Consider the following 22,665-nt stretch of genomic DNA (forward strand, 5'->3'; position numbering starts at 1 on the left):
CTTACTTATAAATGGGATTAGAAGATTTATTTGGATTTTTCTATTATAAAACCGTGTTTTGAATTTGGTGTCTTCACCTTGAATTTAGGGTTTCTGCATTAAGCTAATTTTAGGTTTCTTCCTGAATTAAAGGATAAACATTAAACTTTGCTTTTTTCCTTTTGTTGTCTTGATCCATTGTTGGTCTAATCGTCTATTTTGATTATGAATTTTCTTATTTAAGATTTCGACTGATGACATTTAGAGAAAAAAACACAGAACTGAAAGAAGATGAGACTTTAAATGTCTAAAGACACAAACAAAAAAGATGTGAGTGCCAAGTCTTCAGCAAAATGATATTGATAAAAAGATTTAACACTAAAAACAGGACACTGGTTTCAAAAGATGTAAAAACAACATTCAAAACTTCAAACTTCAACTGCAATACGTCCAGCAACTTGGTCCAAATCCCTTTGCCCACTGGAAGTGATCCTTCTTCCTCTGAAAGACAGCAACACAAAAACATAATTTAACCCCTAGCATCTTGCTCAAAGAAAGATATATAAAGACGAGGGGGAAGCCTTATGAATGTTTTACCCTTTGGTGTCAATCTCAACAATGTTCATAGTCTCCAACTGCTGGAGGATGTGACGGGCAATGCCACCGCTGCTTTTGCAGAAATGTGGTGGGCGACTGCCGTTTCTCTTGCTTCCACCATAGATTCTACGGAAAGCACCAACTCCAAGACCTCCCCTTAGGTACACTTTCCTTGCCATAGATGCTGAATCATAATAAGATAGCATCCTTGTGAAATATGTATTGAGTAATTGAGAAATACAGTTGAGACTAGGGGTAAGAAAGCTAACCAGCTCTGATGTAGTACCAATCTGGATCGTATGGGGCAAGCTCCTTCAGCTTACCGGTCTTCACAATGTCTGTCCATGAGGGAAGCTCGATCTGAAAGAAAACAACATATATTTGGTTATGGTCTCTCTTACGAAACACGCAAACAGCAACCCAATAGAAATGCTTATCATAGACACAACACTATGAGTTTAGCTTTGATTATTGTCCTAAAAAGACAAGAAATCTATCCATTCAAGGCTTTCTTACAATGCAAAAGCTCAAGACAACTTAACACTATTACACAAACGTGGAGACTTAGATTGATATAATGTGAGGAAAAGGCTTATGAATTTCCAAATTAAAACAAAATGAAAAACTTTAGGATTTTCTTAAAGTAAAACAAAGTAAGAAGAGCACTGACCTTGCCAGATCGCTTGAGGTGAGAAGCGTAAGCCTTCACGAAGTCATGTGGCGAGACGTCTTTCACAGTTTTACCAGTTGCCATGGCTGAAGGTTTTTGCCTTTAACGCAGAGCTGAATCTCTCTCTCCGTCGTCACGCCGCGAAGACTAGGGTTTTCAATCTCCAACAACACTGTCTAATTTATATACCTCCATTACATTTCACTTAGGGCTTTCTATACCTTAATGGGCTTTTATTCATCTTTATTTGGGCCTAAGTGCTTGAGAAAACGACGTGGTATTAACCCTGTCGGAGAAACGTCCACGTTTTGTCATTGCATAACTACTGGCGACTAGTTCGCATCTCGAGTCTTGTCTCATCAAACCCTAGAGAGAAAGAGAGAGAGAGAGAGAGCCATCAGCAATGGCGATGAAGAACCTATTGACCTCCGCCCTCCGATCTCAGAGGCGTCTCGCCCTGAACCGAGCCGCACGAGCTTTGTCCTCCGTTTCAGCTCTCGATTCGGCTTCTCTGACGTCTCACTCCCCCTCCCCCACGCCGCCGATTCTCATGCCCTACGACCACTCCGCCGAGATCGTCAAAGAGAAGCTCAAGAGGCTGGAGAACCCAGATCAGAGATTCCTCAAATACGCATCTCCGCATCCAATCCTCGCCTCACACAACCACATCTTGTCATCCCCCGAGACGCGCGTCACCACTTTACCCAACGGCCTCCGAGTCGCCACCGAATCGAATCTCTCCGCGAAGACCGCAACCGTCGGGGTATGGATCGACGCTGGATCGAGGTTCGAGTCGGACGAGACGAACGGGACGGCTCATTTTCTGGAGCATATGATATTCAAAGGCACGGAGAGGCGTACGGTGAGGGCGTTGGAGGAGGAGATCGAGGACATTGGTGGTCATTTGAATGCGTATACGTCGAGGGAGCAGACTACTTACTATGCCAAGGTGATGGATTCGGATGTGAACCAGGCGTTGGATGTGTTGGCTGATATCTTGCAGAACTCTAAGTTCGAGGAGCAGAGGATTAACCGGGAGCGTGATGTCATCCTCAGGGAAATGCAAGAGGTATCATCTTCTTCTTAAAAATTCAAACTTTTTGCTCTGTTATTGATTGATGGACTTAATCATATGCTGGCATGGTCGTGAAGTAAATATTTCGTTTGCATTTTTCGTTTATTTGGTGATATTATTGTTAATTTGATTGTTCATTCACTCTCTTAAGCACTGTTGTTGTTTTTTCTATAGGTGGAGGGACAAACTGATGAAGTTGTTCTTGACCATCTACATGCCACTGCTTTCCAATACACACCTCTTGGAAGAACTATTCTTGGACCTGCTCAGAATATCAAGTCTATCACCAGAAATGATCTTCAGAACTACATCAAGACTCACTACACAGCTTCCAGGATGGTATAACATTTGTTCTCATTTTCTTCATTCGGTTATTGAATTTGTTTATTTGATGTTGACTCATCCAAAACGTTTTTAGGTGATTGCTGCGGCAGGAGCTGTCAAGCATGAGGAAGTTGTTGAGCAAGTGAAGAAGCTATTTAACAAGTTGTCATCTGATCCGACTACTACTACTCAACTAGTTGCCAAAGAACCTGCTAGTTTTACTGGCTCTGAGGTACAGAGACGACCATTTATGATTTTTATTGTTCCTTTAGTTTCCTTCTTTCTAAATTTCTAGTCCATTGATAATTTTTGTTAGGTTCGAATGATTGATGACGATCTACCCCTTGCACAATTTGCTGTGGCCTTCGAAGGAGCTTCTTGGACAGATCCAGATTCCGTTGCTCTTATGGTTATGCAAACCATGTTGGGTTCTTGGAACAAAAACGTTGGTGGTGGCAAGCACATGGGGTTAGATTTTACTTTCTCTTGACATGGGTTCAACGCTAAGGTTTGTTTCTACAGTATGAATATTAACTTGTATGTGCGCAGGTCTGCCCTGACCCAGAGGGTTGCCGTTAATGAAATAGCGGAAAGCATAATGGCATTCAACACCAACTACAAGGATACTGGACTTTTCGGCGTGTACGCAGTTGCTAAGGTCAAACCCAAGAGGACAACACTGCAAGCTTAGCTCTTACTGTATAAGCAGTTTTTTTCGTTATTGCATCTATTTTAACATGTTGCATGCTATTTTTTTACAGGCTGATTGCTTAGATGATTTATCATATGCGATTATGCATGAGGTAACCAAGTTGGCCTTCCGAGTTTCAGACGATGATGTGACACGTGCGCGCAATCAGGTTTACTAACACACAACTGTTTATTCCTCTCTTTCCCTAGATTCAGCTTCTTACTCACTTATTTGTACAACAATCTAAACTGATTTAAAATTTTCCCTTCAGCTGAAATCATCGCTATTACTTCACATGGATGGAACTAGCCCAGTTGCTGAAGATATTGGTCGTCAGGTATGATATCAATCATCTAAGCATCTTTATAACATAAGTGCATTGGTCAAAGATAACAAACCTTAGTTTTTCGTTCTAGTTTATACTTACTTCCCGATACTTGTGATATATGCAGCTGCTGACATATGGGAGAAGAATCCCAACGGCTGAACTCTTTGCAAGGATCGATGCAGTTGATGCCAGCACGGTAAAACGTGTTGCCAACAAGTATATCTATGACAAGGTAAGTCATTTCTCTCGCTCTCGTCCTGGTTTATGTATGTATACAAGCAAGAAAAGGAAAAAAAAATGATATGGCGTTTAGGTGGCTAAAATAGAGTCTAAAAAGTAGGAGTAATTAAGGGGTGTTTTTTGGGATAATGTGCAGGACATTGCAATCTCAGCTATTGGTCCGATCCAAGATTTGCCAGACTACAACAAGTTCAGACGCGGAACCTACTGGAACCGTTACTAAGCCTCTGAAATAACGCTCACAGAACGTCCACAGGGAGAGCATGTTAAGGTGGGGCGATGGATTCATTATTTTTGAGTTTTATTTTGCTGTAATCTTGCATAATTTTCAATCGTTGCTGGTAAAAATAAATGTACCATTTACTCTATTTATCCGGCTACAGGATGCTAGAGATCCTATGTTTTATTGCTTTTTGCTTCTCAATAATTTTGCCATACATACTAAGTTGTTGCATGTTGTTTGAAAACCTCAAATGGAATCATTACTTTCATCTGTATTCATGCAATTTATATATTTATACGTACCAATTCTATGAAAAGGTATAATAACTGGTGGACAGGATTCTTGAATCACTTAAAAAAACAAGGGCGAGGTAGAAGAATTTCTCACTGAAGTGTAGGAAATGATGAACCATATTATAACCAATCATTTTCTGGGTTTTGGTTTATGGTTAATGTTGCTGTTCTGATCTCAAGTTCATCATTTGGATGTGGTTTATCTTATTGCTGTCTTTGGAGTTTAACACTTTACTCAGCAAGTCTTTTACCTTTTTCTTGTTTTTCTCAAGTCATTCCAATATATAATGCATTATAAGCATCATCTTGTCGTTGTCCAAAAAAAAAAAAAGTATCATCTTGTCAAACTTTTTATCACACCATCATCATCATTCTGTGAATCTTACCTCCACTTTTTATGACCATTGTCATCACAAACATCACTAGTCTTCGGAATTGTACATCCACTTACAGTTCATGTTCAACTTTTTATTACCATCATCATCATTCTATGAATTTTGTGAAAATACAAGGCATGTCTCATTTCTTTCAAAAGTAGTGGTCGTATTGGAAACATTCAAAACTTTATCAATTAACTTCTGTTTTGATCCAGTTGACAAATTTGTTTAGATTCTCATAAGAAATGCCATCTTTCACAACATTTTTCATTACAATCTCTTTAATCTTGATAGCTCGCTTTTTAAACTCTCCATTGTCTCTCATAATCTCATCGATCTTCCTCTTCACCTCTAACCTTGAAATTATTCCTCGTTCATCTTGTTCAAACCCTAATCCAATCTTCCACACATTGCATATATATGTTTTGTTGATAAATTGGTCTGCAAAATAAGGGATACATAAAAATGGTATGCCACTCTGGACTCCTTCCAAAGTTGAATTCCATCCACAATGGCTCACAAAGCATCCAATAGCTCGATGCAAAAGAACCTCACGTTGTGGAGCCCACTTCACCACTATGACCTGACCAGACCCAACTCTCATTGGTGGCTGATCACCACCGCTGGTGACCCACAAAACCGGCCTATTGAATCAACATGTAACTCATTAGGTAGTATAAGTAACACACATGGGAAGTTAGTAAAGTAAACCGGAACCAAACCCATACCTCTTGGTCAGTTCTATACCAATTGCTAGCTCTTCTAATTGAACTTTACCCATAACCCCATAGCTCCCAAAGGCAATATATATCACCGAACCAGGAATCTGCCGGTCCAACCAGTCTAGACAATCCCGGTCTTCAGGTAAAAAGCTTCCTAGTGACATGGATCCCTCTTCAAGACTATGATGAGCCAAACCAATGGGACCAATTGGTAATATTTTTGGACTTTGTTCAAACGCTGCCGCCTCAAGTTCAAACACAGAGTTACATAACAACCAATCCGTTGACTCTATTGATTTATTGTTTTGGAGTATAAGTTGGAATATGTTTCTCTGCGAATCTTTGTTCTTCAGACAAACCCATACAAGCTTGTCTGTTTCCATCTCTGGCATCCCTGGAGATAGTTGAATTGTCTTGTTCACATTAGGAGTCCCTAAAAAATAGAAAAACAATAGCTATAAAAAGCTGATCTAATGATCAAATTTTAATTTTAATTTTACCATCATAATCAATGAGACCATCATCAACTAGTTTCTGAATACTAAATCCAAGAACCATAGACGCAGCCGCAGCGGGACAAAACGCCGCTCGTCTGATACCAAACTTAGCTGCAACTTCCATTGCCCATCCTAGGCTCTGATCCGCCACAACGCAGCTAATGACCGCACCGCTAGTTTCCGAGATCATCCTCTCGATCAGTTCCTCTACTTTGGTCGGCATAAAATGCAAAACCGATTCCGACAACATCCCAGGAACGTTCCTCTCTTCTGGTGAATCGTCTAAACCGTCTGGGATCGAAACAAGCTTGATCCCATCCACGACATGATCATCACGGGATGATTTGGATAAGGAATTGATGATGCGGTTGTGGTTAAACTCGGTGTTTACGAATGTGACTTGGATTCCTTGAGATGCAAGGTAACGTGAGAAGCTCATTAGAGGAAGTACATGACCTTGTGCTGGGTAAGGTATGACCATAACATGAGGCCTTCCCATTTATCAATTTTGAATTATTATCCAAATAAGAGTTTTGATTCATTATAAAGAAAATTTAGAAGATGATGACAAAATGAAAGGACAACGAATCTTCTTACGAGTAGTACCTATTGAGTTTTGTCGTTTTCCTTTGGGAATCAAGACTAATTTGATACCAAAGCTTGACTTGTATGATACGAAAATAAGTGCGCTTAGGTTAGTACATTATTGTAATCATAACAAAATGATAACTCATTAAACTAGAATTGATTTAATTCCATCTCATAACTCATAAATCATCAATTCATCATCCAAACTTTACATTTAGTTTTTTTTTTTCGCGCCAATATAATTTTGAAATATTACAATCTCTGATCTTAATTTGGAAATTTTTCAAGTCTTTGGAAGTGGCTTGCCTGTCAAGAAATACTTGAATAGCTCGAAAGCAGCACGTGGCTTGAGCAATGGCACCTCGTGACCTGCTCCTCTCACCGTCACGAACGTCACATACTTCTGTCCACCCTCCGACCTAAATCAACAATCTTGGTTCAATTCGATGTATTATAGCTAAAACCGAAGATAACCAAAAAGTTAGCTCTCGCCTCCGCTGACATTCCTCCCCTCGTGGGCATGTAATGCTTGTTTTAAATTAATGAAACCATCCGTTTGATCAAAAAAACCAAAAAGAATCAGAGTTATAGTCAAATTTTACTTTTCACAAATTTGGCAACTCTCTAGTCGCGATATAAATTGGGGGTGTAGAAAAGTCATATCATATATTAGTAAACTTACATTAACAATTAGGTAAAATATACATTTCGCTATATATAATGAAGTGATATAATTTCCATTAATGGAACATCAAAATGGAAAACCAAAAATCAAAATTACAAATTTATCACTTAAAATGTAAAATATTCAAAAAAGAAAATTGGGAAAATGACAAATCAAGAGAATTAACAATTTAAAGACTAAAAGTCCATACTATAAAAATATGTGCATGAAGGTTGCATTGTATTATTCGATCACAATGCCCTTTGCAACCAGAATGATGAGCATGGCACTCTCTCTTCAAATCATTACAGCTCTTCTCTTTGTTACCGTCGTCACTGTCTCCTCATCACCTCCCGCCGGATTCACCATGGACCTAATCCACCGTCGGTCTAATTCATCTTCTAGTACTGGTCGCTCTAACACTTACGATCAACTCTGATCATCTCCTTACGCCGACGTCATCTTTGATACTAACTCCACAGGAGAGTATCTTATGAAACTCCAAATCGGTACACCTCCTGTCGAGATCGAAGCAGTCATAGACACGGGAAGCAGTGTCATATGGACACAATGTTTGCCTTGTCTTAACTGCTACGAACAACGCAATCCAATATTCAACCCTTCGAAATCCTCCACCTACCAAGATCTAAGATGCAACAACACACCCGACCATTCTTGTGTTTATGATATTGTCTACGCAGACCATACCTATTCCATAGGAAGCTTTGCTACCGAGACTGTCACGATTAAATCCACTTCTGGCCAGTCCTATGTAATGCCTAAAACCATTATTGGATGTTCGCACAACAGCTCAGTGCGTGGAAGATCCTATTCGGGCATTGTTGGTCTAAATTTGGGGCCGGTATCACTCGTCTCTCAGATGGGCAAAGACATGCAACGTGCAATTTCTTACTGCTTCTCCCCTGAGGGAACTAGTAAGATACACTTTGGAAGTAATGCTATTGTGTCAGGAGAAGGGACTGTATCGACCCCTATGTTTATGAAGAAGGAGAACAATGTTTCCTATTACCAAAACCTAGACGCGGTCAGCGTTGAGGAGACTCGCATTGAAACATTGGGGACACCGTTCCACGCCGTAGACGGGAACATAATCATAGACTCTGGAACCAGTTTAACCTTCTTGCCCGCGAGCTACTGCAGCCTAGTGAGGAAGGCAGTGGAAAAGGTTGTTACAGCGGAACGAGTAACATACCAGGACGACTATTCGCTTTGCTACATAACGGACACAATGGATATCTTTCCAGTGATCACAATGCATTTCAGTGGAGGTGCAGATCTTGTTTTGGGTAAAAACAATACGTATATGGATTATGGAGAAGGCGCCATTTGTCTGAATATTATATGTGGTCCGCCGTCACCAACTTTTGGAGAAGCTATTTTTGGTAACATAGCACAGAACAACTTCTTGGTTGGTTATGATCTTTCTTCACGACTTGTTTCTTTTAAACCCACCGATTGTGGAGTTACACAAGACATACCAATAGACGACAACTCAAGTTCTGCAGCGTCGCTTTTTCAGTTTAACATTAAGTTTGTTTTATTTGTTTTTGTCCTTTCGTTAATTAGACTATAGAGAATGGATTTGTGTCATTTGCTGTCTTTGGAGTTTAACACTTTACTCAGCAAGTCTTTTACCTTTTTCTTGTTTTTCTCAAGTCGAAACAGAGCCGTCGGTTAAGGTAAACCTTGAGTAATTTTAGAAGGATTCGGCTTCTATCAGACCAGACTAGTAACTCCACCCGTTTGTTCTTGATCAGATATGTTTTCCAGTCCACTCTGTCTGCTATTTGGAAGGAAAGAAACTGCAGAAGGCATGGGGAAAGCTCAAACAGCCCTGCAACTTTAATTAAAAGCATCGACAAAACAGTAAGAAACTGTATCTCCACGTGGGAGTTTGCAAGTACACTAAAGCCATGGAAACATGTTGCATCCTCTGTAAAAAAGTTTTTCTTGAATTAATTTAACATCAATTCAAAAAAAAAAAAAAAATTTAGAAGGATTGGTTCTTGGTTTAGGTATACCGGTGCGGGTGCTTCGAGTAACAAGAGATTGGCAAGTGAATTCCACGCGAATTTGTTGAGATACAAACCGGACCCACCTTTGCTTATCCTGAATGGTCCAATCTCCTCCGACGCACCGTACGCTACCGGTCCTAATCATTTTAACATTGTAAAATTAAAATTCAGGCAAAAGAGTATATTAAAATATACTACAGTATGAATTAAAAATTGTGCTATTTTTGTAAATTTTACTGATGAAAACTGAATACTAAATCCAAGAACCATAGACGCAGCCGCAGCGGGACAAAACGCCGCTCGTCTGATACCAAACTTAGCTGCAACTTCCATTGCCCATCCTAGGCTCTGATCCGCCACAACGCAGCTAATGACCGCACCGCTAGTTTCCGAGATCATCCTCTCGATCAGTTCCTCTACTTTGGTCGGCATAAAACGCAAAACTGATTCCGACAACTTCCCAGGAACGTTCTTCTCTTCTGGTGAATCCTCTAAACCGTCGGGGATTGAAACAAGCTTGATCCCATCCACCACATGATCATCGTGGGATGGTTTTGATAAGGAACTGATGATGCGGTTGTGGTTAAACTCGGTGTTAACGAATGTGATTCCTTGAGACGCAAGGTTACGCGAGAAGATCAGTAGAGGACGAACATGACCTTGTTCTGGGTAAGTTATGAACATGACATGAGGCCTTCCCATTTTTCTATCAATACTATTAAAGGAGTCTTCAAGAATCTACCAATATGTTACCATATATTTCTCCAACAATAATTTATTCAATTTTTTTATTTATTCAAATATCACTCCTAAATCTTAATTATTAATATTACTATATTTATCATTTTGACTTTTAATCATAAAAGTATTGAAAGTAATGTTTTATACTATCACTTTTATCATATAATATATGATTTAAAGCAAGAGAAATTACACAATATATATGTGTACATTCTACCTTCCTCTTTCCTTTATAATAACGTAATCATATCATATATAAACTTTCCTACTAAAATCTCATATTATATACTAAACTTTCAACCGTCTATAGTTTGATAGATATTTTTATATTTAAAAATGAGTTTTCTAAAAATATTTCATCAATCATGTTTTTGTACAATAACATTAAAAATTTATATCAAAAGGTTGTTGGACCCGATATGGACGTAATGGGTCCACACCTGTTTGGATATTTAGGATCCTAAGAAAATTTGAAATATCTAAAAAATCTGAAAAAATCTGAAACACGAAAAATACTTGAAACTCCAAACAAATACCAAAAAAAATTCAAATACCTAAAAATTCAAAATCTTATTCAAAATCTGTCACTGAACTGAAAACACCCAATTTTTTTTTAATTTAAAAATTTACTTGAACTCAAAAACTATAATCGTAAACCAAAAACCTAAAAAAAATATCACATAATGCTGGAAACATATTCGAAATATCCAAATATACCTAATAAACATAACATATTTATGATCGGGTCTAGAGTAGGACCCGGACTCAAACAAAGACCTGCGGGTCCAATAAAAAACCCCAATAGGTTATCTTTTTTGGACCTGAAAATTAAACCTAAATTTTCGGGTCAGTCTGGTTTGTTTTTTGATCCGGATATAATTCTCATGGCTAAAAGAAATTTACGTAAATGTGTACATATAAAATATCAAATAAACTAATTCATAGATTATATAACTGTTAAAAATTATATTTTCGATATAATAAGACTTTGTATTATAATATAATTCAAAAAACCCGCGCTTTCCAAGCGCGGATCAAAATCTAGTTTTGTATTATTTTCCAAATAAGAGTTTTTGATTCATTATACAGAACTAAAAGGGCAACGAATCTTCTTCAGAGTACTAATTGACTTTTGTCTTTTTCCTTTGGGAATCAAGACTAATTTGATACTGCGCTTACGTTAGTACTTTATTGTAATCAAACCAAAATGATAGTAAGTCATTAACTCTAAAATTTGATTTTAATTCAATCTCATAACTCATAAATCATAACCCAAACTTTACATTTAGTTTGTTTTTCTCACCATAATTTCGAATATTACAATCTCTGATCTTGACTTGGATTTTTAATCAAGCCTTAGGAAGTGGCTTGCCTGTCAAGAAATACTTGAACAGCTCAAAAGCAGCACGAGGCTTGAACAATGGCACCTCGTGACCTGCTCCTCTCACCGTCACGAACGTTAGTCCCTCGTACACTTCCGTCCATCCGCCGACCTAAAACCACAATCTCGGTTCAATTCGATGTATTATAGCTAAAACCGACGATAACCAAAGAGAATCAGGGTTTTAGTCACATACCTGCTTCTTGACATACCAAGGATACCAAGGGACTTTGGTACTCAAACCAAGTCTTGCTAATGAGTACCTAGTCGCCGTCACCGGTACGACTGAATCCACATCACCACTTAACCATAACCAAAAAAACACCAAGGATTAACGACTTCGGTAAATATTTCACGGTGATATATCATTGCTAAAACCGAAAATAGCATACCTGAATACCCAAACCCTTATCCCACCAGCAATCATTTCCCGGTATATAGGTAGAACCGATGAATCTGAGTCGTTCCAGTTCCGGTTTAGTACCTCACTGCCAACAAAACCAACTCTAATTAAAAACAGAGTTATTAGGCAATTAAACTAAACACGATATCAGTTTTAGTATGAACCTGCAAGCTGTCCATTTGTAAGGAATCTTGGTGGCGTTGGCATGAAGAGCTTTCTGGACATCAGGCCGGTTGTAATAGATCTCCGCATATCTCTCGGTACATGGATCATACCCTGATATTTTCCTCAGCACCTACTCACATTAACCGGAAAAAAACAAAAACAAAATATATAACCAACAATTTAAACAGTTAACCGGATCTAAACAAGAAGATCAACAGAGGAAATAGGCTCTTACGGAGTGGGGAAGATGAGGGAGATGCATACTCCGGCGACCAGAGGAGCCACCGACTCCACCGCCAACTTCACTCGACTTGTTACACGGCGGTGCATAGATGTTGTACTGATCGATGTTACCAAACTCTTTCTCCATCGCGTAAGAGTAAAGCGTTTCGCATTCATCAGATTCCGTCTGTCGAGTAAAGTCGCAAGTGTTCACCAGCTGGTGATACGTCCTATCAGAGATCATCGCATGGCTCCACCAATACGTCACCGTTCCGAGGTTATCATAGTGATTGTCAGTCACGGCGTTTCCAACCTTACAAAACACACAAAAAAATGCAACGGTTTCAAACGCTAAGACACGACTTAGTGTGATGAAGACAGAGGATTTTGATTTTTTTAGTACCATGATTCCTTTGAGATTGATTGGATTCTTAGAACGCTTGTTGTAGTTCATGATTTCTCTAGCGAACTGAGGGACGTAATGTCCGGCGTAACTCTCGCCGGTGATGTAAATCTCACGGCGGTTGTATCTCGGAAACCGTTGAAGCCATTTAATGAGAAACTGAAGTGAATCTTTGGCTGCAAGACAGAGAAACAGAGTCCTCGGTTAAGTCAAACCGTGAGTAATTAAGAGGGATTGGTTATGGTTTAGTTGTACCGGTACGGATGTCGCCGGTATTGAAGAGATCAGAGGAGCGGTTAGTGTAAGAGAAGCCGACGCCGGCGGGAGCTTCGAGGAACAAGAGATTGGCGATTGAGTTCCACGCGAACTTGTTGAGATACAGACCGGACCCACCTTTGCTTATCCTGAATGGTCCAATCTCTTCCGACGCACCGTACGCTACCGACGAACAACCCGGTCCTAATCATTTTTTACATGTATTAAAATTCAGACAAATCTATACTAGTATTAAAATTGTTCTGTTTTTTTTTTTGTAAATTTGTTAAATAAAAAAAAGAAAATTGGGATAGAGGTTGAATTTAAGGGGGCGAAAAAGAGAGACCAATAAATAGTTAGGTGTGTATTTAATAGTGTCTGAATGCTGGTTTGAAAATTGCATTTAATGATATTTATAATTTTCAACATTTACATTTACTCTATTGAATGCATGCATGTTAAACTACGCATTACGATATCATGAACATAAATGTATAGTAAAAATATCCATTTATCATCTTTGTAATGACGAGTTGTATAAGATACGCAAATCATGATACGTTTTTTTTTTTTTGTGCAACTGCAAATCATGATACGTGGTAACACAAACATAATTGTTTTTTTTTTTGAGAAATGTGGGCTCCAATAAATAGTGAGTATCCAGTGGTAGTTAGGGCATTATTCGCATGCCTCTAGTAGGCCAAACCCAATATATTGTATTATAAAATATAAATAATATAGATAAATAATCACAGTTCCATTATAATGTCACAGAGTAAACAAATTAATAATGTTTAATTAAGAGATCAATTACCTCCGTTGAGCCAAATCACGAGAGGTTTGGAGAGGGGAAGGTGAGAAGCTTCAGTGAGCCAATAGAAGAGTGATCTTCCGGAGTGTTTAGCGACGGTGACATAGCCGGAAAACTGCTCAAACGTGACATTAGGCTGACCGGGAAGTGATGTAATCCGGTCTGCCTCGGCTTGTTTCTCTCCTTCTCTTGCTTGACTTCTCCCTTGAGATGTCATGATAAGTATGGCCATGAGAGTGGTGAAAAGTACGCATTTTACCATCGTCATGGTCAGATGGAGGGGAAGAAAATCTAGAGTGTGTCGGAGACTTTTCAGATCGGCTTCTACAGTTCTACCTTTAGCATGTCTTAAATAGAGAGAGAGATACGAAACAAGGAGAATATTAATAACATTAAGATTTATTATTATAATAAAAAAAAAAAAATAAAAATAAAAAATATATATATATATATATATTGGAAAGTGGAAACAATGTTACTCTCTTTTCTGGTCAACAATAAAATCATAGAAATAAATGGTCAGTAAGGAATTTAATATTGTTAACTGTTTAACAAAATAATGTCAATTAATTTCAGCAGTTTAGTTAATTAATTTCCTTTCGCATGGTTTTTGTAGTTTGACTCTTTCAATTATGTTTCTTATGCTAATTATTACCGCCAATCTTAAGAAAATATATACTCATATCATTACTAATTAACTTTTTGCCAATAAAACCCATTAGGCCACTGCTTCTACAGTTGTTTAAACTCTAAAACTATACTATTAGAACATCTCCAACTCATCTATGTAATAAAGATTTCTAAATTAGAGGAAAAAATAAAGATGATGTTTTTGCTCCAATGTGTTTCTCTATAATAGAAGAATGCTATGTTTACTTTTATAAATAGAATAATGCTAGTTTTTCTCCTAAATATAGAGAAAAAATAGCATTCCTCTATTTATAGAGACAAATATAGTATTTCTCTATAAAGGAACACATTGAAGCAAAAACATCATTTTTTTTATTTTATTTTAGAGATGGGTTGTCGTTCTTATTTTTTTAGGAAAGCCAAATCTCTATTTTTTTGTTGGCTCGTGTGCTCAAGTTTATTTGAGAAAGGATAAACACCAGCCAAAAAATGAGTGATGGTAAGAAAAGCCCACCAGTATTGTCAGTGACAGTAACTTTATGAAATATGGAAGAAGATACAATGATGACTTAAATGACACCACCAGCTTATAATAGCCAATACGTTATTTGATATGACAGAGCATTAGATCAATCGTGTGTTCATATATTTTATACTTATATATAATCTATACTACATCTCCACATGCATGCATGTACATGCAAAACTTATTATAAAAATGAAGTTAGATTTCTCTCGATGATTTTTTTTGTTTTCAATCGTTTACTGAATAGATATGTTAAATACATACAAGAAATATACATATATTTGCTTTTGGACCCATGCATGAAATTGATCTGTGGACGTTATGGGAAAAGTATTCTCTCCTTTTCCACGGATGAAATACCTACAAGTTTGACCATCTTTTCATAGGTCACTACAACATTTCCTCCATTTCTATTTTGTATTATACTTAAAACCATTTTTTTCTTCTCCATAATTTATACTTACATTCAATCTCACTTATGGTGAATAGAATATTACTGGTCTTGGAAGCGATGAATGACTTCTTGATAATCAATGTCTGTGACTTCTATATAACTTTATAAATAGTAATATCCAATAACAACAAAATTTACATTGCTACCTAAGCTCGACACATGTGATTAACTGGGTGTTTTATCATCAAGTTTATTTCGCGTTTCTATCCATAAAAATAAACTATTTTTGGAAGAATCTGACATTTGCTTTAGAAGATTCTGATCCCGTGCTTAGCAATATATGTATAGTTTTTACTTTCAGATGTCTTATAAATCATTTCAAACTTTGAAAGAAAAAAGAGAATGATTAAAAGTGATTTAATGGAATTTAAAGAAGCACATAAGTGGTAGTTGGCATATGAGATATATATTAAAGTTTCATAATAATGACGCTTTCGTATCTCTATCTAAATACACTGTTTTTTTTTTTCTTTTAAAAAAGAGTAAATGATGAAATGGCAGAGAAACGAGTGAGGTCGAATAGTGTTAATGTCATTTCAAGAAACTGTGCTTACGTATATTTTGTCCTAACATATTCAGAGTTTGTGTCAGTCACTTTCTTCCTTCTTCCATTTCTCTTTCTGTGACGTTTTTAAGGACATGAAAGCGGTGAATCTCTGCTAACCTCACGTACCATTTACAGTCGCTTATGTCACCAAGCCAATCATAAATCGATGACATTTGTACTGGGCTTGGCCCCGTTAAAACCATGACTTATCATATCTGTTAAGCTCGGAACTCAGTTCATGGAATATTCTAAAGGTCCAAAACCATTTCATTTTTCTTGAAGCAATGATGTCTCGCAAGAAGCTGAAAAGCTTCCGGTTATCTTATTCCACCCAGTTTCAACTTATTCAAGGTTCAACTTTTTAATCATACCAAACCGGTTCATTAACTGCCGCCGCTTGCAGTCTTGCACTCACTGATTATTGTTTTCAAATTCAAGATCAGCGCAAACCGGAATCCGGTCTATCATCTTTCGGTTGCTGAACGTCGATGACATTATGGATTTGATAGTTGAACCGAATAAATTTTTTAACCCCTACGAAAATATTGAATTTTTCGGTAAATGTTATATATATTAAAGCCTAATATTTTTAATGTTGTTTTAAAATTTCTAACCATATTATACATCTTACTAATGTATGCTAAACTCTTATATATGGTACATGAACATCATTCTAATTTTTAGTTAATTAATTTAGTGAAACTACATAAATTTTTTAAATTAGTGGACTAACCATTATAAAATCGTTATTCTCTTGAGAAACGGAGACAACAAAGATTTCAAACCCTCTTTAACCATCGTCATATGTTATTGCAGAATTCAACTATGTAATAAAACAGTATTGTCATATTTTTCGAATTTTTCTCAAAATTTATGTGAAAATATTGAATTTTCAGTAAATGCTCTATACATTGAAACCTATAATCTTTAGATTTGTTTTAAAATTTATAACCACTTTATAAATTTGTATTAATGTATGCTAAAATCCTTTTCATTGTACATGGACATGATTCTAATTTTTTATCAGATAATTTAGTAAAACTGCATATACTCTCTAAATCAAATCAATGGAATAACCAAAGTAAAATCACTATTCTCTTGAGAAACGAAGACAACAAAGGTTTCAAACCCATTTGACAATCATCGTAAATTTGTGTAGGATGCAACTATGCATCAAAACTGTATTATCATATTTTTGATTTTTTCTCAAAATCTATGTGTTAACCCTTACGAAAATATTATTTTTCGAGTAAATGCTGCTATATATACTGAAGCCTACTATTTTAGTCTTATTTTAAAATTTCAAATCACATTCTACATTTTTACTAATGTATGCTAAACTCTCTTTCATGGTACATGAAAATCCTTCTAATTTTTAATCAATTAATTTAGTAAAACTGCATATACTTTCTAATTTAGTGGATTAACCACTATAAAATTGCTATTCTCTAGAGAAACGGAGACAACCAAGGTTCCGAACCTCTTTAAGCATCATCATATTTTATTGCAGGATTCAACTATGTAATAAAACAATATTGTCATATTTTTTAAAATTTTCTCAAAATTTAAGTGTTAACCCCTACGAACATATTGAGTTTTCCGTAAATACTCTATATATTGAAGCCTATAATCTTTAGATTTGTTTTAAAATTCATAACCATATTATACATTTATATTAGTGTATATTAAACACATTTTCATAGTATATGGACATCGTTCTAATTTTTTATCAATTAATTTAGTAAAACTGCATATACTCCCTAATTAAGTGGACTAACCACTATAAAATTGTTATTTCCTAGAGAAACGGAGACAACAAAGGTTTCAAACTTATCATCTGTTATTGAATGATGCAACTATGCATTAGAACTGTATTGTCATACTTTTTATTTTTTCTCAAAATCTATGTGTTAACCCTACGAAAATACTTAATGTTTCGCTAAACGCTCAATATAGTGAAACCTATAATCTTTAGTGTTGTTTTAAAAATTTCTAACCACATTCTACATTTGTGTTAACTTATTCTAAACTCTCTTTCATGGTACATAGACAGATTTCTTAATTTCTATCAATTAATTTAGTAAAACTGCATATACTCCCTAAATCAATGGACTAATCACTATAAAATAACTATTCTTCAGAGAAACAGAGATAACAAAAGTTCCAAACCTATTTGACCATCATTATATGTTTGTGCAAGATGAAACTATGCATTAAAATAGTATTGTCATATTTTTGAATTTTTCTCAAAAGCTATGAGTTAACCCCTATGAAAATATGGATTTTTTCGGTAAATGCTATATATATTAAAGCCTATTATTTTTAATGCTGTTAACACATTCTACATTTGTATTAATGTATATTAAACTATATACTGAAGCCTATGATCTTTAGTGTTGTTTTAAAATTTCTAAACACATTCTAAATTTTTATTAATGTATATTAAACTCTCTTTCATGGTACATGGGAATCATTTTAATTTTTTGTCAATTAATTTAGTAAAACTTCTTAATACTCCCTAAATTGGTGGACTAACCACTATAAAATCGCCATTTTCTAGAAAAACGGAGACAACAAAGGTTCCAAACCTATTTGACTTTCATCATATGTTAGTGAAGGATGCAACTATTCGTTAAAATATTTTTTCATATTTTTGAATTTTTCTCAAAATCTATGAGTTAACCCCTACGAAAATATTGAATTTTCGGTAAATAATATATATATACTTAAGCCTATGATCTTTAGTGTTGTTTTAAAATTTCTAAACACATTCTATATATGTATTAATGTATATTATACTCTTTCTCATGGTACGTGGGCGTTGTTTTAATTTGTTTTCAATTAATTTAGTAAAACTTCATAATACTCCCTAAATTGGTGGACTAACCACTATAAAATCATTATTTTTCTAGAGAAACCGAGACAACAAAAGTTCTAAACCTTTTTGACCTTCATCATATTTAAGTGAAGGATGCAACTATGCATTAAAACATTATTTTCATTTTTAAATTTTTTTTTTTCAAATTCTATGTGTTAACCCCTACGAAAATATTGATTTTTTCGGTATATGCTCTATATACTGAAGCCTATGATCTTTAGTGTTGTTTTAAAACTTCTAAGCACATTCTAAATTTTTATTAATGTATATTAAAATATTTTTCATGGTACGTGGACATCGTTTTAATTTTTTTAGTAAAACTTCATAATACTTCCTAAATTGGTGGAATAACCACTATAAAATCGCAATTTTCTAGAGAAACCTAGACAAAAAAGTTTCAAACCTCTTTGACCTTCATCATATGTTAGTGAAGGATAAAATTATGCATTATACCATTTTTTCATATTTTTGAATTTTTCTCAAAATCTATGAGTTAACCCATACGAAAATATTGAATTTTTCGGTAAATGCTATATATACTAAAGCCTATAATCTTTAGTGTTGTTTTAAAATTTATAAAAACATTCTACATTTGTATTAATGTATTTTAAACTCTTTCTCATGGTACGTGAGCATCGTTTTAATTTTTTGTCAATTAATTTAGTAAAACTTCATAATACTTCATAAATTGGTGGACTAACCACTATAAAATCGCTATTTTCTAGAGAAACCGAGACAACAAAAGCGCCAAACCTCTTTGACCTTCATCATATATTAGTGAATAATGCAACTATGCATTAAAACATTTTTTTCATATTTTTGAATTTTCTCAAAATCTATGAGTTAACCCATACGAAAATATTGAATTTTTCGGTAAATGATATATATACTTAAGCCTATGATCTTTGGTGTTGTTTTAAAATTTCTAAACACATTCTACAATTGTATTAATTTATATTAAACTCTTTTTCATGGTACGTGGGCATTGTTTTAATTTTTGTCAATTAATTTAGTAAGACTTTATAATACTCTCTAAATTGGTGGACTAACCACTATAAAATCGCTATTTTCTAAAGAAACCGAGAAAACAGAAGTTCCAAACCTCTTTGACCGTCGTCATATGTTAATGAAGGATGCAACTATACATTAAAAAATAATTATCATTTTTAAAAATTTTTCTCGAAATCTATGAGTTAACCCCTACGAAAATATTGAATTTTTAGGTATATGATATATATAATTAAGTCTATGATCTTTAGTGTTGTTTTAAAATTTCTAAACACATTCTACATATGTATTAGTGTATATTAAACTCTTTCTCATGGTACGTGGGCATCATTTTAATTTTTTACCAATTAATTTAGTAAAACTTCATAATATTTCCAAAATTGGTGGACTAACCACTATAAAATCACTATTTCCTAAAGAAACCGAGACAACAAAAGTTCCAAACCTCTTTGTCCTTCATCATATGTTAGTGAAGGATGCAACTATACATTAAAATATAATTTTCATTTTTAAAAAATTTTCTCGAAATCTATGAGTTAACCCCTATAAAAATATTGAGCTTTTAGGTAATTGATATATATATACTTAAGTGTATGATCTTTAATGTTATTTTAAAATTTCTAAACACATTCTAAATTTGTATTAATGTATATTAAACTCATCCTCATGGTATGTGGGCATCATTTTAATTTTTTGCCAATTAATTTAGTAAAACTTCATAATACTCCCTAAATTGGTGGACTAACCACTATAAAATCGCTATTTTCTAATGAAACCGAGACAACAAAAGTTCCAAACCTCTTTGACCTTCATCATATGTTAGTGAAGGATGCAACAATGCATTAAAACAGAATTTTCATTTTTTAAAAATTTTCTCGAAATCTATGAGTTAACCCCTACGAAAATATTGAATTTTTAGGTAAATGATATATATATACTTAAGTCTATGATCTTTAGTGTTATTTTAAAATTTCTAAACACATTCTACATATGTATTAATGTATATTAAACTTTTTCTCATGGTACGTGGGCATCATTTTAATTTTTTGCCAATTAATTTAGTAAAACTTCATAATATTCCCTAAATTGGTGGACTCACCACTATAAAATCGCTATTTTCTAAAGAAACCGAGACAACAAAAGTTCCAAACCTCTTTGGCCTTCATCATATGTTAGTGAAGAATGCAACTATACATTAAAACAGAATTTTCATTTTTATAATTTTTTCTCGAAACCTATGACGTAACCCCTACGAAAATATTGAATATTTAGGTAAATGATATATATACTTAAGTGTATGATCTTTAGTGTTGTTTTAAAATTTCTAAACACATTCTACATATGTATTAATGTATATTAAACTCTTTCTCATGGTACGTGGGCATCATTTTAGTTTTTGGCCAATTAATTTAGTAAAACTTCATAATATTCCCTAAATTGGTGAACTAACCACTATAAAATCGCTATTTTCTAAAGAAACCGAGACAACAAAAGTTCCAAACCTATTTAGCCTTCATCATATATTAGTGAAGGATGCAACTATACATTAAAACAGAATTTTCATTATTATAAATTTTTCTCGAAATCTATGACGTAAATATTGATATATTCCCTAATATTCCCTACGGAAATATTGAATTTTTAGGTAAATGATATATATACTTAAGTCTATGATCTTTAGTGTTGTTTTAAAATTTCTATACACATTCTACAATTGTATTAATGTACATTAAACTCTTTCTCATGGTACGTGGACATCATTTTAATTTTTTGTCAATTAATTTAGTAAAACTTCATAATACTCCCTAAATTGGTGGACTAACCACTATAAAATCGCTATTTTCTTAAGAAACCGAGACAACAAAAGTTCCAAATTTCTATGGCCTTCATCATATGTTAGTGAAGGATGCAACTATACATTAAAACAGAATTTTCATTTTTATAATTTTTTCTCGAAATCTATGAGTTAACCCATACGGAAATATTGAATTTTTAGGTAAATGATATATATACTTAAGTCTATGATCTTTAGTGTTGTTTTAAAATTTCTAAACACATTCTACATTTGTATTAATGTATATTAAACTCTTTCTCATGGTACGTGGGCATCATTTTAATTTTTTGCCAATTAATTTAGTAAAACTTCATAATACTCCCTAAATTGGTGGACTAACCACTATAAAATCGCTATTTTCTAAAGAAACCGAGACAACAAAAGTTCTAAATCTCTTTGGCCTTCATCATATGTTAGTGAAGGATGCAACTATACATTAAAACAGAATTTTCATTTTTATAAATTTTTCTCGAAATCTATGAGTTAACCCCATACGGAAATATTGAATTTTTAGGTAAATGATATATATACTTTAGTCTATGATCTTTAGTGTTGTTTTAAAATTTCAAAACACACTCTACATATGTATTAATGTATATTAAACTCTTTCTCATGGTACATGGGCATCATTTTAATTTTTTGCCAATTAATTTAGTAAAACTTCATAATACTCTCTAAATTGGTGGACTAACCATTATAAAATCCATATTTTCTAAAGAAAAGGAGAGATAAAAAGTTCCAAACCTCTTTGACATTCATCATATGTTAGTGAAGGATGCAACAATGCATTAAAACAGAATTTTCATTTTTAAAATTTTTTCTCGAAATCTATGAGTTAACCCCAACGAAAATATTGAATTTTTAGGTAAATGATATATATATACTTAAGTCTATGATCTTTAGTGTTGTTTTAAAATTTCTAAACCTCTTTGACCTTCATCATATGTTAGTGAAGGATGCAATTATGCATTAAAACAGATTTTTCATATTTTTGATTTTTTCTCAAAATCTATGGGCTAACCCCCTACGAAAATACTGATTTTTTCGGTAAATGCTATAAGAATGAAGCATATGATAATTGGGGTTGTTTTAAAATTTCTAAA

The 22,665-nt window shown here is 34.5% G+C and overlaps 5 protein-coding genes, 1 long non-coding RNA gene and 1 pseudogene across 8 annotated transcripts; 3 read left to right on the plus strand and 4 right to left on the minus strand.

Moving 5' to 3' along the window:
• Positions 1–260: 260 nt before the first annotated feature.
• On the minus strand, positions 261–1,432 carry LOC103870942 (40S ribosomal protein S19-1). Its single transcript, XM_009149138.3, has 4 exons — positions 1,247–1,432; positions 846–936; positions 577–760; positions 261–480 (listed from the first exon to the last, which is right to left on the minus strand). Exons 1-4 carry the CDS (start codon positions 1,328–1,330, stop codon positions 408–410), a joined length of 432 nt encoding a protein of 143 aa, XP_009147386.1. The 5' UTR covers positions 1,331–1,432; the 3' UTR covers positions 261–407.
• Positions 1,433–1,576: 144 nt separating this feature from the next.
• LOC103870941 (probable mitochondrial-processing peptidase subunit beta, mitochondrial) lies at positions 1,577–4,410 on the plus strand. Of its 2 annotated transcripts, none has more exons than XM_018659148.2 (9): positions 1,577–2,315; positions 2,496–2,660; positions 2,740–2,877; positions 2,962–3,113; positions 3,195–3,303; positions 3,407–3,505; positions 3,608–3,673; positions 3,789–3,900; positions 4,041–4,410. In XM_018659148.2, exons 1-9 carry the CDS (start codon positions 1,650–1,652, stop codon positions 4,133–4,135), a joined length of 1,602 nt encoding a protein of 533 aa, XP_018514664.1. In that variant the 5' UTR covers positions 1,577–1,649; the 3' UTR covers positions 4,136–4,410. The 2 variants fall into 2 exon arrangements, with proteins under 2 accessions (XP_018514664.1, XP_009147385.1); XM_009149137.2 differs by having other exon boundaries at positions 1,579–2,315; positions 3,789–3,896; positions 4,041–4,401.
• A 551-nt stretch (positions 4,411–4,961) lies between these two features.
• LOC103870939 (UDP-glycosyltransferase 83A1) lies at positions 4,962–6,572 on the minus strand. Its single transcript, XM_009149136.3, has 3 exons — positions 6,020–6,572; positions 5,526–5,952; positions 4,962–5,441 (listed from the first exon to the last, which is right to left on the minus strand). The coding sequence occupies exons 1-3, from the start codon at positions 6,513–6,515 to the stop codon at positions 4,988–4,990; spliced, it is 1,377 nt and encodes a 458-aa protein (XP_009147384.3). The 5' UTR covers positions 6,516–6,572; the 3' UTR covers positions 4,962–4,987.
• Positions 6,573–7,427: 855 nt separating this feature from the next.
• On the plus strand, positions 7,428–11,047 carry LOC103870938 (annotated as a pseudogene).
• LOC103870937 (UDP-glycosyltransferase 83A1) lies at positions 9,136–10,006 on the minus strand. The gene is made up of 3 exons (XM_033292745.1): positions 9,559–10,006; positions 9,311–9,441; positions 9,136–9,222 (listed from the first exon to the last, which is right to left on the minus strand). The coding sequence occupies exons 1-3, from the start codon at positions 10,004–10,006 to the stop codon at positions 9,136–9,138; spliced, it is 666 nt and encodes a 221-aa protein (XP_033148636.1).
• Positions 11,048–11,244: 197 nt separating the features above from the next.
• LOC103870936 (serine carboxypeptidase-like 25) lies at positions 11,245–14,059 on the minus strand. The gene is made up of 8 exons (XM_009149134.3): positions 13,689–14,059; positions 12,875–13,078; positions 12,620–12,795; positions 12,230–12,529; positions 11,994–12,124; positions 11,819–11,914; positions 11,623–11,728; positions 11,245–11,538 (listed from the first exon to the last, which is right to left on the minus strand). Exons 1-8 carry the CDS (start codon positions 13,951–13,953, stop codon positions 11,395–11,397), a joined length of 1,422 nt encoding a protein of 473 aa, XP_009147382.1. The 5' UTR covers positions 13,954–14,059; the 3' UTR covers positions 11,245–11,394.
• Positions 14,060–19,836: 5,777 nt separating this feature from the next.
• On the plus strand, positions 19,837–21,705 carry LOC117134262. Of its 2 annotated transcripts, none has more exons than XR_004458498.1 (2): positions 19,837–19,943; positions 21,374–21,705. It is a non-coding gene; the product is annotated as an uncharacterized LOC117134262 (long non-coding RNA). The 2 variants fall into 2 exon arrangements; XR_004458499.1 differs by lacking the exon at positions 19,837–19,943 and adding an exon at positions 20,537–20,647.
• The last annotated feature ends 960 nt before the right edge of the window (positions 21,706–22,665 follow it).

Source organism: Brassica rapa, chromosome A05, assembly GCF_000309985.2.
Source record: "Brassica rapa cultivar Chiifu-401-42 chromosome A05, CAAS_Brap_v3.01, whole genome shotgun sequence".
Lineage (NCBI taxonomy): Eukaryota > Viridiplantae > Streptophyta > Magnoliopsida > Brassicales > Brassicaceae > Brassica > Brassica rapa.